The following is a 14,063-nucleotide window of genomic DNA, read 5'->3' as shown; positions in this document are numbered from 1 at the left end:
AAGTGTGGCGCGTTGCCATTCAACTTCTAAAATTTGCAAAAATTTTATATTATTAATTCGGTAGAAGGAATGTCGAAAAAATAGCCGTCAGCTGTTAAAAATATACACCTAACAGAAAGTGTGCAACAAGCAGAAGCCGATAGGTGGGTCTCGTCAGTTCGATTCCGTATCGTAGGGAAACCGATCGTTTGATGTAACATTAAAGCCTTATATAGACGAGACGAGTAACAAACAGACAGGGAATAAGGGCGGTTCTGTTGCGAGGACAGCGCAACCAGTCGCACACGCCATCCTAAATAATTCACTGAACCTTCTATCTTTCACGACCAGTCATTGGTATCGTGCGCCCTGTTCGAGAAGATACCGGGTACCTGGAAAAGGGCCGATATCCTGACCAAATACGAACACGAGGACGCGATGCACGTCGGTAACTGGAAGTCCAGGAAACCAGCAACCGACGTGACCGAACGTCTCATCCGAGAGTAATGAAATTTTGTGAAAAATACCGTAAGCGATGAGAAAAAGAAGAGAACCTTAAGAATCGAGGTAACTCGACGAAACAAATAGAAAAAGAAAATCAATATCGTCCTTGCGTCTTGACTGTACTTTTTCTTCTTTCGAACATTCTTACACGCTCCGATCGAAGCCGATGAAGCTGAAGAAAACATAACTCCGTGTTAATCAGCAATTAATCAAGCAATCGCAGCCGGGGAGTATTTGCAAAAATGACAGGGAATCGCGAGGAAGGTCTTGGTAAACCTCGACACCGATTAATTACACGGAAAAGAAGGTCGTAGACGAGGAAAAAATAAGAGATAACAAGGTTTCGCCTTCGTCCGATCAAACCCGCCTCTCGATTTCGCGCATCGACGTTTCGACGATGGAAAGAATGCGATTCCAGGGTCGAAATTACGATGATAACGATAAATATAATTGATCACCGGAGGCCAAGGAGATCGTGAACCGAGATGATAGAAACAAACACGTGGAGAGCCTTGAATCAGACTTACTTATTATTTATGCCGTGTTTTTTAACACTTTGACGAGCATGGAATCTGATAGAATCGAGAGGATGGTTCGAGTGAAAGAGAAGCAAGAAATGGAAGGATTTCATTAATTATAAAAAACTAGCGTGGAAATTGAAATTCATGGATCGACGGGGTTGCAAGTAAAAAGGGGTTGTTGTATCGCGGTCAGATCGATAACACGAAGCCAGAGGAGGCAGGGATTACTGCGAAGTCAGGATACTTCGGCTCGGATGCGGTGCTGCTCGTTCAAGTGAGATCGACGATCCGAAAAGAGGCAACGGGAGAAGCTTGAAAGACGGACGCTTCGCGACACGGTCGACCTAAATTCGAAAGCCACCGAAAGGGTAACTGTTTGCCTTTGCCTCCGACCCTAACCGCGCGCGATGCTGCAGGGAAACACAGGGAATTGAAAAAGTAGAAGATTAAGAAAAGAAATAAAAATAAAACACCGTTGAGGAATAGGATTCCGTTGAAGATACAGGAGGATACATTCGGCGGAACAAAGGAGGGAAAAGCTTGGTGTAATTGCAACGTGGTCGGGCAAAAGGGCAAAAGAAATGAAATCTGCGAGCAGGAGGCATCGTCGAGCACGCATGCGAATCCGTGGCCTCATTCCCGTCGATTGGCTCTGGCATTTAAATGGAAATCGCGGAATAAGTACAAGTATCCGTGGATCCTTTCGCGTGTTCCGCGTGTACGCAATATGTCGATGTTTCAGGGAATCTTGCATGGGAAAACGTGGGTTTTTCTTTTTTCTTTTTAAAGAAAACTATGTTCTTATGAAACCTGACATTTAATTGGCAGACGCTTTGGCGAGACTAATCCGTTGTTTTCGAGGGGATTCGCGAAACGCGGAGAGAAATTTAAACAAGCGTTGGGAGAATTTTCATTTGAAAAGTTGGGGGACACGGTCGGGCCAGACCACTTATTTGCAAGCGTGGAACAACTAAAAAACCGACGGTAAACTAGACCTCAGCCAGGTTGGTACACGCTTGGCCGGTAAATTAGTTGAAAAACTGCTCCAATTAGGAACTTCGTTATCGCCTTGCTGCTCCCGAACAGAATCAACCGAGATCAATCTCTTAGATCTACGATTCTCTCCTGCTTTTGCAAATAATAAGAGAGAGAAAAAAGCAGTACCCAGACAAATTGACTTTAGAATTCGTCTCTCTTTTCTATCGAACATAAAACACTTCAAAGAACTCGATGTAAATTTAATCTTTTCTTTCAATAAGCGCGACCGGAAATTCTTTTCTGGCGAAAAAGAACAGGAAGCAGCCGGTTGCCGGTCGGTCGGGTATGAAAATGAGAATCGACTCGTGGACCCCATTCACGAGGGATCTAAAAGTGGTCAGTGTGCCAAGATCATACGTAATGACTAGAATTAACATTTCAAAGAGACGTTGGGTCTGCCATGCTCTAGGAACCGCGATGAGGTCGATGCCAACTCATTATGAATCGAACACTTTCATTCAGCTTAGCTCGAAAATTCTCACCGACGTCGCGGCGCCTCGTCTAATTCTATGAATACCACTTCGAGGGACAAAAACATTAATGAGACGGAAACGCGTATAGTTAAACTATCCGCGCGGTGCACGAAGTGCATCATAGATCTAACACCCTTGAATCGTCTCTAATTCGTTCGAATCTTTTCCCTTCTTTTTCTATGCCATTACACCGATGTAACCCTGAATTTATTCGCGTTCCCCTGCCCGGGAATCGCGGTGAATCCATTCGAATCGCAGCCGTTTCGAAAGGCCATTCGCGAGGACGCGTGGGCGGCGTTCGCAGGTGCAAAGTGGCATCAGCACGTGAGAAGGGCAACTACAACTGGCCTCGTTTAGCAATCGGTTCTTTATCTTTGATGACCTTGAACCTGTGAGCAGAGGGCCTTGTCAACCGGCGAATCCTCTCGCTTTAGCGAGCACGAAAACTTTCGCTTTCGCTGCAAGTCTGCCCACGTGTCCTTAACGCACGCACCGAAGAAAAACAGAAGGACAACACGGTGTTCGCGTACTCTTCTACGAGTTTACATGCAACCATCATGAATTTGCATTGCTCCACCTATGCCAGTCATTTTTATTCTACTTATCTAGCGCGTGGGAAGAGAAGGAGAAAAGAAGATTGATAGACGAACAGCGTTGACCTCTTGTTCTCGTACGGTTTCTTTCATAATCGCGAATAACAAGCAAGGAATTTATCGTACAAAAAAATCCGAAGCGTTCCGAATTCTTCAGAACAATTTGAAAATAGATTAACATAGATTAGAATGAATTTAAATCGCAATTATTCGTGTTTTGAAATGGGAAAACGAGATCGCGTAATATCGAAGGCCTTCTCGTATTGATTAGAGTCGAGCAACGAGAATCGATTGGAAACGCATAATTGATCGGCCAGAATCCATATCAAGGATCGATAAACATTGCAGAACACGTGCTGATCATTGAAGGCCGTTCTTTTTCAGTCCATTCATCGGTTCGGTAAACATAACTAGACAGTCGTTACTGTCGGAAGCCTTTAATTGGAGCATGTCGACAAAGTGCACGAGGAGAGCCGGTTGAATTTGCGGCCATCCGCAATTTCTTGCGTCTTTTCCACAAAAACCTCGTGCTGATCCGCTAATTACTGTTAATTACTTGTGGCCGATGCAAAAAAAAAAAAAAAACCTGTCCCCTTGTAACCGAGAAGGATCCCTTTCTTTTCACCTTCGCGAATTTGCTCATTCTTATAAAATTACCACTCGAAATTTCACCGGAGATTCATGCGAAGATTCTGTTTTTACACGGCACTGCATCACTCTGTACATAGCCTTCGTAATAACAAATTGCATAACTACGCTACCAAGTAAGGTATCACGCTGCTCTCCGTGACTCAACATCAAGATCTCGGACAAAATCGTGTACCACGTAGAGGACCCATCAAAGTAAACGACCATCTTGAGCAGTCGTGACTGGAGAAAATTCATGAACCTCCTTAACCCTTTCGTTCCATATACATCAACGAGAGTAAGCGACTAATGTAGCAAAAGTGTGCGAGCGCGTGAAAACAGCGTGGAAAACCAGAGATTTTCCGCGTCAAATTAAACGTCGTTCTCATCGAGAAATCAACGGAAAATCATTATGTAACTATAAAAAGAAACTGGAAGGAAAAAAGGACCAGGTGCGTTGGTCGGGTCGGAAAATGGTTCCAGCAAAACCGAACCATTCCCATGATGTGGAATGCTGAGAATCCGGTGGAAGGTCGGTTCGGCATCAGAATTTGCAAGAGAGAAGGTATTAACGAGCGTTGTCGCGACGTAACCGTAAGGCGTCCCGCGCGCGTGCTAGCTTGATGCGATTCGCGAGCGGAATTCTTCGAGGCTAGATCAGTGAACACCAGCAATCGCTGCATTCCATCGTTGTAAAAGTGCTTCGCCGCTGGCTCCCAAGGACTACGAGTCGCGATGGAAGAGGTGGCGGCCAGATTCAAAAAGGGAAACTCTTCGTTGGCAGAGGGACGAGGAATGCCGGTGTCGCAATTTTCTTGAGCAACTCGCGACCAACCGCGATCAAACCGGAGAAATATTCACGGCCGCCCAAAGAAATGATCCGTGATCGATAAAGATAAACGTTCGAGTACGATCTTAATTTCAAACCCGACGAGCTTGATTCCGAGGCTTTTACAATCGTACAACCTTCCTGTATTACCAGCGTGAGATCTTGAACGGGCAAATATACCTGTTTGAATCGTCGGAACGAACGAAAAGGCTGGTACTGTCTGTAATTACATCAGCATATAGCGGATGGCGTAATAGCGGCGTTGAGCAAGGTCAGTAACGAGAGCGGTTTCGCGAAAAACAAAACGCAACGCGAGACTCCGGAAAAGGGAAACATCGTGATTATCCGAGTAACCAGACGGCAAAAACACGCGAGGAAATGGTAATTTCAATCTGTCAAGATTTCCTAGTATCTCAACGACCCCCGGATCAACCGTGAAAATAATTCACGGATAGACATTATCTGGCAAACGAGAATTAAAAAATAAAACGTAGCACCGAAAATAATGAAAGGTGGTGGTGGTGACCCTTTACCATTGTTTTTCGCGCGGGAACACAGGGCTGCGTGTTCTAAGCACGCGTACTCGCGTGACGAACGGGTGTGCGTGTGAACTTACGCGCTCGATTCCTCTCTTTTCGACCCACTCGATTCCCTAATAGCCCCTCTCTTTCTTTCTCAATAAACGCGTGTACCAGCGTTAATGTTTGCAGTCACAAGTTGGTAAGTTTTGTGATGGCAACCCCGAACGACTAGTTACCCTGGTAACGCTTTGTTGTGCCGTTGTGTCGAACCCATTCACGATGGAGGGAGGGGAAGAGAAATCAAGCCTCCCATGCCAATTCCACCCTCTCGTCGTCCTGCACGCGTGCACCCTCTACCTGAAGTCGATCTAACCCGGCTTGACCTAGCCCAAACTAGCTGCTTTACACCCCCCCCTGTCGTCCTACCGTTCAGAGAACCCGGTCAGAAACTATGGGTTTGTAGGATATAGCAAAATGTACATATTTCGGTGGAATTGCTGGTCAGTACAAGCCGGAGTACCGTACAACGACAGTTGGGACCCAAAAGATTGCACAGTGGCAAAGTTCCAATAGCTATTGAATAGCTGGACTGTAGAAATTCAAATTAGAATTACCTGTAACAAGTAACTGAACAAAAGACCTATAAAATAACAAAGGCTTCCGTATCGCGAGCTCTGGCTATGTTTAACGTCCTAACCACCCATAGCCAACGAATAGGACCCACAGGGTCGCAGAGTAATAAAATTACAATGCGAAAGTGACAAAGCTCCCATGGCAAGCTTAGTTTCAGCCATGTAATAAACTGCGATCTGAAGTTCGCTAAACAGGTCTGCATATCCCTAGGAACTGGTTACTAGTTCGATTCGACTGGATGGTCGAATTATGAATGATGTCTGAGTGCTATGGGACTGACCCCGAGGAGGTCATGTTTGCGGATGAAAGAATGGATGAGAGAAAAGTGGTCCAAAGAAGCTCGACAACGGTGCTGAATGCATCGATGGCATTTTAAATGGAAATCCATGAAAATTGAACGATGGAATGTGAAACTTTTACGATCGTTCCTTCAGAGGAACTTGTTCATTCGCGAAGGTGTTATAACGAACTATTATACACTATATGGTGGGTATCTCTAGGAGCAGAGGTTTAATTAGAAGTTATTACGTAAGATTCTTGATCACGAACGACCCTCGACTACACGTCGCTATAGTAACCCCTAGAATCCTAGGGATTGATGAATATGCTATAAGAAGGCAGTAATTTAGAACACAGAGGCTGTTTCAAGCTTTAACGAACTTGGAAAATATGCAAAATCAGTCGACAATAAGGAATTGTAGCTGGGTAATAAATTCGAAATTAATGAAACACCATTCAGACGAAATTAATTAGCTGATGATACACGTGCCAGCTAATGGAACTGAATAACACAATGGAGGGATCCAGTAACATAATCGACTATTTAAGACAGTCACTGGTTAACGATTCAAGGAAAATAGTAATACATAGAGTAGAAGTTCACGGTGGAATGATTAACACGAAGGACAAGGAAAATCTCACTGATGAACACATGGGATAGAGTTTGATAATGAACAAACATAATTATGGGAAATTAATGATCCCGTAATTGACTTGCAACTATCTGATGGCTCGATGTTATTAGAACTTAAACCAATTACTTAATGGAAATATATCATTGTTCGTTAATTAGCACTAGACACAGTGTCGTTAATAGAATATTAATTAAAATAAGAAAATGATTAATTCTATTCCAAGAAATTTGAAAAAATCTGTGATCTTACCTAAAATTTCTGAAGGTCAGATTTGACCCGGTTAAAATTATTTTCAAATATTCTGTTATTTGTAAATGTAAGCTTCCAGAAAATTGTTGAATAGATGAACATCGCAAATTGATAAATTATCTTAATTAAAGTATACTCAATTTCCAACAAAATATACTCAACAATTGTTCCGAACAATTCAAAAATATTATCTTACTCCAAATCGATAAGGAAGAGGCTCGGCTTTATGGGCGTATACATACTCACATCTATATCAATTCTGGAAATATTACAAAATCTATACTGCGAAATTTTTAATCCATCTAATTAAATGTAATCATTGAACAAATAAAATAAGGAATGTGATCTATCAAGCGAATAGATAAGTCTATCAAATTTCATGTCGCCACCTATTCACGGGAGTATTAAAAACGGAGCAGAAGTTGCTAAAAGTATTTTTTATATTACTAAAACCATGCCTGCTTAATTGTTATTTAAAATTGGTAAGAAAAATTAATAACTAAAGTTAAATTCGATCAAGATGATTTCCTATAGAGTCACAGATATTAATCGTGTCGTCATACCCAGGGAAGGTCACATTTGTAAATACGTAAAAACATTAATACCCGACCTTACTGAATAATATCGCTTTCAAATCATAGAGGGAGTATGTATATTTCGTCGCAAAAACTGCTTACGAACGATTTAATTCCGTAATACGGTTTACACGCAATATATTGATCGCATAACGCGTATGAGCCTAGAATCATTTTATCGTGTTGTGAAAGCATCCTCCAGCTGCTAATCGCGACTCGTATATTATCTGACGACAATACGAAATAGTTTTACGACGAACATAAAAATATTATGCAAGTAAACACGTGATACGCAGAACCATTGTATCATTTGTTGCGGAGCATTTTTTTATTAGATATATATCGCCTCGTGTAATAAGTTAGATAACTCGAGAAAAAAAATTTCATTGTGATTCGAATTACAGGATAAAAATTTATAGAAAATATCTGAAGTAATATTAAATCAAATAAAAACGCGTTCGGTATCGTCCGTTATACGCACGCACACCGGGTGACTAATACTTAAAACGGTATGTAAATGTGTTCTTATCGAGCAAGATAACGAACGTAAAAATATCGATGCTCCATTTCATTGCGTGCAGTCGATGTGTCGTTTGGACGACACAGAAAATTGATCGAATAAAACCGGTACCCGTATACCGCGTGCACGCGTATCAACGCTGGCAGAAAATACACAAATTCTCAGAGACAAACTGTACGCCTGGATGCATGGCTGAAATTATTGACTTAGCCGATCGGATATGACCGTCGAAAAATTCACGGCGTAGCGTCGCCGCTGGAAAAACAGCGAACTCGTTACCACGTTTAATGTATATAACCTCAATGATTGATCGTCGCCTTTGAATAGATTTTGTTGTGAATAAATCATAGACGGGTCGAAATGTATTGAAAATTTAGCAAAAAAAGAATTAAATTATCGCCAGACGGCTTGACCACGCGCACGAAAGAGGGCTGACTCGGCGCGCGAGGGTCAGAAACTAACCCCCAAAAATGTATACGTCGTTGGATCAGAGTAAAACCACTTTGCCAGCGTAAATGTGCAATGCACACGAAACACATGCACGGAATCGAAATCGTGTTAGAATATAATAAGATTTTCAACTTACCGAATGCGTGGAAGAACTCCAGAACACCGTAAACTGGACCAATTCTCACTTACAAACACGAAACTTAACAGCAATCACAGTACAATGGCGTACAGCAGGTGCGTAGCGAAGACTGAGCTAATGCTCTTGCCATCTACCGTACCTTTCCGGAAGTAGCCGGCACAAAGGACATCCTTGATTGGTCGAGTCCAGCCAATGGGAGAGCGAGCCTCATTTACGCGGGAATGCTGGGCGCGCAGGCAGCCATATTGGTTTTCCATTCGAAGTGTGCACTGAAAATAACAAAATGGATTATGAAAATGAAAATACTAATGAATCATATCAGTATTATGAATTAGATGAACAAATGAAAGACGTAAAATCAAAATTATTAGAATGCCAATCAAAATGCGAGGATACAATAATAGAAATGTGTAATGTTAGTCAATTAAAAGATAAAGGAACATTTGTACTAAAAGACGTTGTCAGAAAATACAACGATCTCGATAAAGAATTATACCAGATTCATTGCAATTATATAAAATGCGCAGAAAAGATAGATTCTCATGAAGAATACATTATTCGAAAGATTAAAACTTTAACATTACAAAGAGATAACTTAAAAGAAGAATTGTCAGAAATTAAAAGAAAAGCAGATGAAAATGACAAGATATTAACGGAAATAAGAAAAATGATCACAATTCAAGAAGTACTTAATTCTTCTTTTAATATTATTACTGGTCAAAGTTTTACATCATTTTTTTTTCAGAAAAAGAATACGGCACTAATACGAAAGTTAAGGAAACAGGTGGAAAATATGCACATTTCACCAAATTTGGAAGGAAAAGTAAATACAATCCTCAATGATCCTAGAGTTACTAATACGAAAATTTCTAAGCAATAAATCATATGACACAATACACTAATATTACTTGTTTATATTAATACGATTTGAACTTATAAAATATCACAATTATTTAATAAAAATCAAAGTAAAGATCACTCTGTAGAAGTTGAACTCATTTAAAAGTACTTAACATTTACAATTTGTCCATATTACTATTCTCGATTTAATAACGTTAAACTCTTTCTTAAACTTTCCAGCCTTGTTTCCAGCATATTTATTGTAATCGGTGATTTGTTTAAAGACTGTGTTATATTCTCATTTATAGCAATTATTTTCGATCGTTTCGCTGAAATTTTTTCCATTAAATTTGCGTTTTCGTCTTCCAATTCAATTACTCGTTTCTCGAGCTGTTCGCTGTGTTTTTTAATTTTATGTGCGTCCAAAGATCTTAAATGTAAAGATACATTTCCTGGCGGTCTCCTGCAATGAACATAATAAACGTATTATAAATCATAATTAACAAAACAATAATTCAGTATACATAGATAAATATCGTCACTTACCAAGCATCTTCGGTAACCGAAGAATTTGCGTCCGCTAGTTTCGCAACTTTACTTAATCCTTCCTGTACACTACCATCGTTGAATATATCATCCAAATCAGAAGTCATATTATCATTAAGTTCCTTCACGAGTGCTTTGTATAACTTTCGTGAAATTTTCGGTTTCGGTTTTAGGATCGTAAGAATCTCCGAAAATTCATCGTTACTAAAAAAAAAAAAAACATGGAATTAGTAAAACGATTTGAAATACATAGAGTATGAAGATGGTAGTGACGTGTTTACAATGTGTCAATTATCCTCTGTTACGACTATTAATGGTGACTCAATTAACATAATTGCGACCGCTTAGAGGCAGAAACACCCGGGTACAATTGACGTTGAGAGCATCTCGCTCACTTTTCCTATATTATTTCATAATCAATTTCATTGCCGTGAGATCGATGCACGGTAAAACGAAAGCATGCGTGCACGAGCGTTCAATTTCACGCACGTTAACTCGAGCGAAAAACATTCCTAATCTACCAACACCTGGCCAGATAAATACGTTGTTCCGCGAATGATGCACGTTCAACAATCGCTGCGCATGCGCTTTGGCTCTGCCGCCTCTATCGGCGGGATCAAATTTTTCTTTGTTTACCGTGCACAAAGGGGCTCGGCACAACCTGAATGGGGAAAGAACCAGTATCCAGGCAACCGAATCCAGTTTTATAGTATTATAACAAGCGTACAATAGCGGGACGTAATAGCGTTACACAATCTTCTAAAGTCTTTTCGCGCATCAATGACTAATAAGTATAGGCAATCTTCTCGCAATTATAGCGGACAGTTTTTATTCGTTTGCATACATCGCTACGATTCCTAGTAAGTTATACAATATGGATTACAAAAGCTTGGCAGGAGTAAGGAATGAATGAAGTGTTACACAAGAGTGTTTAAAATCAAACAATTGTATTGGGTGATCAAGAAATAACTGTACTACCTTTTTTATAGGATTTAAACAGAATCGTTCTAATAAACAAAAAGAAAGCTGTATAATTGCTCTTTGATCATCGATACAATAATCTAGATTAATGTACTGAGTATATATAACACATTGTATTTCCCATGGGAAGCAGATGAAATTAACCAAGACGAACGACCACACCTTCGATTCTTCTTCCGTTGTTTCACGCGTACTCAATCAGGCCGGGACTGGTGCAATTTGATATCAACGCTACATATTTGCATTAGTCCAGACCTAGTTGAATACGCTTTTTCCGTCTTCCGTATCCCGTTTTCCTTCCGCGTTGTGCATCCTGGATCTCCTCGCGATCTACTGCGAGAACATAAAACGAAACATTGTTACGTTAACTCCCACTTAGATGAGATCATCGGAAAATAAATATATGTTACCGTACATTTACCGGTCTCGTAACAAGAAAAAGTCTCATGATCGTTGAACGCGTATGCAGATTTAAAACAGAGGATAGACGACACAAGAACGTTCCTCGTGGGACGCGCGTTAGTCACTGAATTATTCTAAGTGAGAATATAACGGACGAGCAGAGCCACGCACGATCCCCGTGACACGCACCGCACGAATGATGGAGCCCGAACGACGGTGACCGCACCAGGGGCCCTTTGTTTCCTCGAACACTTCGTGGAATTCTTCGAAGGTCAACTGGTGTGTTGGGTTTCAAAGAGTGGCAGGTTTCTGGGAAACGGAAGCTAAAGCAGGGACCGATTTCGAGGATTCGGCTACTAAATAGGAACTTGCCAAGCCGTGTCAAGCAATAGGAGCCAATTGCTCGGGACACGTGAACATAGGACGGATTAACATACGAGTCACAAAGGCCAATGACATCGAGTAACATCGTTGTCGGTTTGGGTCGTTGGCGACCCGATCCCTTCCACTCTACCTTGCCAGCAGTTTGCTGTCGATACACCCGAAACATCGGGACCTCTAAAATGTATTTACAACACGTTCGAAGGCTGTAACCGGTGGGTATCGGCATATTCCCGCTACCCCTCGGGCTTTCTTAATTAAAGCGGTATTCTTGACCGCGACTCATACTTGACACACTTACTGTTGGTAGTACTGTTATGGTGCGAACGTACGCAAGCATAACCTGAAATTTAGCAGCATCTTGGCCGTGTGAATTATTCAACGAGCAAAACAGGCTTTATTTATATATGGCGTCTGTTTACTAGATCTTAACTTCCAGTTTCTGATTACTGTTTGGTCTAAGGTCTTTACAGATATGAACCCTGTATCATGCTCTTTAAATGTATTAATCTATACAAATTTCAAAATTTACCTGGCACATTAATTTAATGCGCATGCGTTTGGTAATATAAAAAAACCGCGAGCAACTTTGTCACATGCGATACATTTTATAACCTCTAAAAATTTGGTCCTGACAACTACATTGATAAGAGTATATTGTATATGGATTATGACAAATGGTATTTCCATATATTCCACAATGTTTATCAGAGACTATGTTACTCAATTGATAGCATTACTCACCTCACAGATTCCGCAATGTGTTTAAAAATATTTGCAATAGCCAGCCGAAACAGAAGAACATTATTCGGATGCTTGTTCTCTGGATCTTCTTCCATTCTTGATCGAGGTACACGTAATTACTGAGTCTTCGAATTTCAGTAACCGAATACTTCAACGAAAGCTGGACATAACGGTTCTTGCACTCTATACACAACTCTAACTTCCACTTTCGCGTCTCGGAACTGTTGGGAATAATTCAAATCGTTTAAAAGTATGTCGGGAACTTCATGGTAGTTTAAAACGCCACCAGTAGATGGTACTACTAGGTCCCAAACGCCGCTGTGATTTATTGAACATCCTGATATTAGAATTCAAAATGAAATTCTTTACCGTCAGCAGCCTAACAGAATTATTAAACTATGTATCAAGTACAGATAATGAACTTTGGGATCAACACCAAGTCAAATTTTTACTTTAAACGCCATGCCTTAAAAATGTGATTATGTAATAACGTTTTAGGAATTATCTAATTAAAGAGAAAACTACTTCACACAGAAGGCATGAACAGGAAAACTATATAATAACAGAAACGGAATTAAAGATACGTAGCTTGAAATGAAAACAAATGCTGCGACTGATCTTGCGATAACTTACTTCGGTATCTAATTAACATTCTTCTCACATTACATGGAAACTCAACTCGTGTATTCTATGTCATTACTAATTAGTTGTTGTATCAATTAGTGGCTGCGTTTAAAATGAAATCTTCCAATGGTGTGAAAAATTATTCCTCGTAATCGGAAACTAAATACGACCAGTTTTTAATCGTGTTACTTCCGTTTGAAGTAACATCAATGGCTCTTAATCGATCTAAGAGTATTATAAAAAAAATACTGCATCATATTCCTTTAGAAATCATACTCCACATCTCGCATCGCAGGTTGCGCGAATCTGATCTACAGTTCAAGGAATCTGCCCTTATATTCCCTGGAGTCCAAGGCGAACAGGTCGAGTCCGGGTGCCGTGGTTCACAGTCTAGTAGACTAGAAATTGGATCGTAGCTCGGGGCTGATCCAGAGTGTACAGGATCGTTCCGACAGCTGCACCCCTACCCTCGAAGAACACGGTTCTCGCGAACAGTCTTCGCCTGCAGCTTCAAAGGTCACTGCTGACGGTGGAAGAAGGGACGCTCGCCGTTACCGTAGATTCTCAAAGTAGCTCATGTCGAACTGAACCGACGCGATGCGCCTCCGTTCTATTATGCAACCGGCCTGAACTATATTTTCTTCCCCGAGTCGATCTCGCTAGCGAGGAGAAGGCACTTACCGCTACCGTGAGGCACCCATTCACTCGGTCTCCATCGATCCTCTTAAATCGACATGTTCAACGTACTAGTTCCGATCGCATTGAACGCGATCACGTTGATCCCGGATCGAAGTGTCGCGATCCATATTCGAATTCCAACGATTAGCGTTCCATCGGGGACGTTTAACAAGAGACGAGAGTTAGCCAATGTTTCTTTGTTCTCTACCCTTCTTCTGTCAGCTCGTAGCCCGCGGCGTACTGCAAAAGGAGAAATGTATAAATTTTACACGTTAACCTGAAAGCCAAGCGATTATCCTGGC

General features: G+C 41.0%; 3 protein-coding genes across 5 annotated transcripts in view; 1 reads left to right on the top strand and 2 right to left on the bottom strand.

Annotated features, from left to right (window-relative positions):
- The window catches only part of HnRNP-K (Heterogeneous nuclear ribonucleoprotein K), a 61,295-nt gene extending 52,593 nt beyond the window's left edge, over window positions 1–8,702 (bottom strand). For all 3 annotated transcript variants that reach the window (XM_034328105.2, XM_034328110.2, XM_034328109.2), the window contains exon 1: window positions 8,563–8,702. The gene's annotated coding sequence lies outside the window, so the exon portion shown is untranslated. The remainder of the gene's footprint in view (window positions 1–8,562) is intronic.
- Window positions 8,703–8,848: 146 nt separating this feature from the next.
- LOC117606093 (uncharacterized) lies at window positions 8,849–9,451 on the top strand. The gene is made up of 2 exons (XM_034328119.2): window positions 8,849–9,250; window positions 9,311–9,451. The coding sequence occupies exons 1-2, from the start codon at window positions 8,849–8,851 to the stop codon at window positions 9,443–9,445; spliced, it is 537 nt and encodes a 178-aa protein (XP_034184010.2). The 3' UTR covers window positions 9,446–9,451.
- On the bottom strand, window positions 9,244–12,808 carry LOC117606099 (polyamine-modulated factor 1). The gene is made up of 3 exons (XM_076689481.1): window positions 12,460–12,808; window positions 9,952–10,155; window positions 9,244–9,868 (listed from the first exon to the last, which is right to left on the bottom strand). The coding sequence occupies exons 1-3, from the start codon at window positions 12,552–12,554 to the stop codon at window positions 9,601–9,603; spliced, it is 567 nt and encodes a 188-aa protein (XP_076545596.1). The 5' UTR covers window positions 12,555–12,808; the 3' UTR covers window positions 9,244–9,600.
- Between the last annotated feature and the right edge of the window lie 1,255 nt (window positions 12,809–14,063).

This window comes from Osmia lignaria, chromosome 1 (genome assembly GCF_051020975.1).
Source record: "Osmia lignaria lignaria isolate PbOS001 chromosome 1, iyOsmLign1, whole genome shotgun sequence".
Lineage (NCBI taxonomy): Eukaryota > Metazoa > Arthropoda > Insecta > Hymenoptera > Megachilidae > Osmia > Osmia lignaria.
Note: the sequence above shows the minus strand (reverse complement) of the source record. Positions and strands in the feature narration are given on the sequence as shown.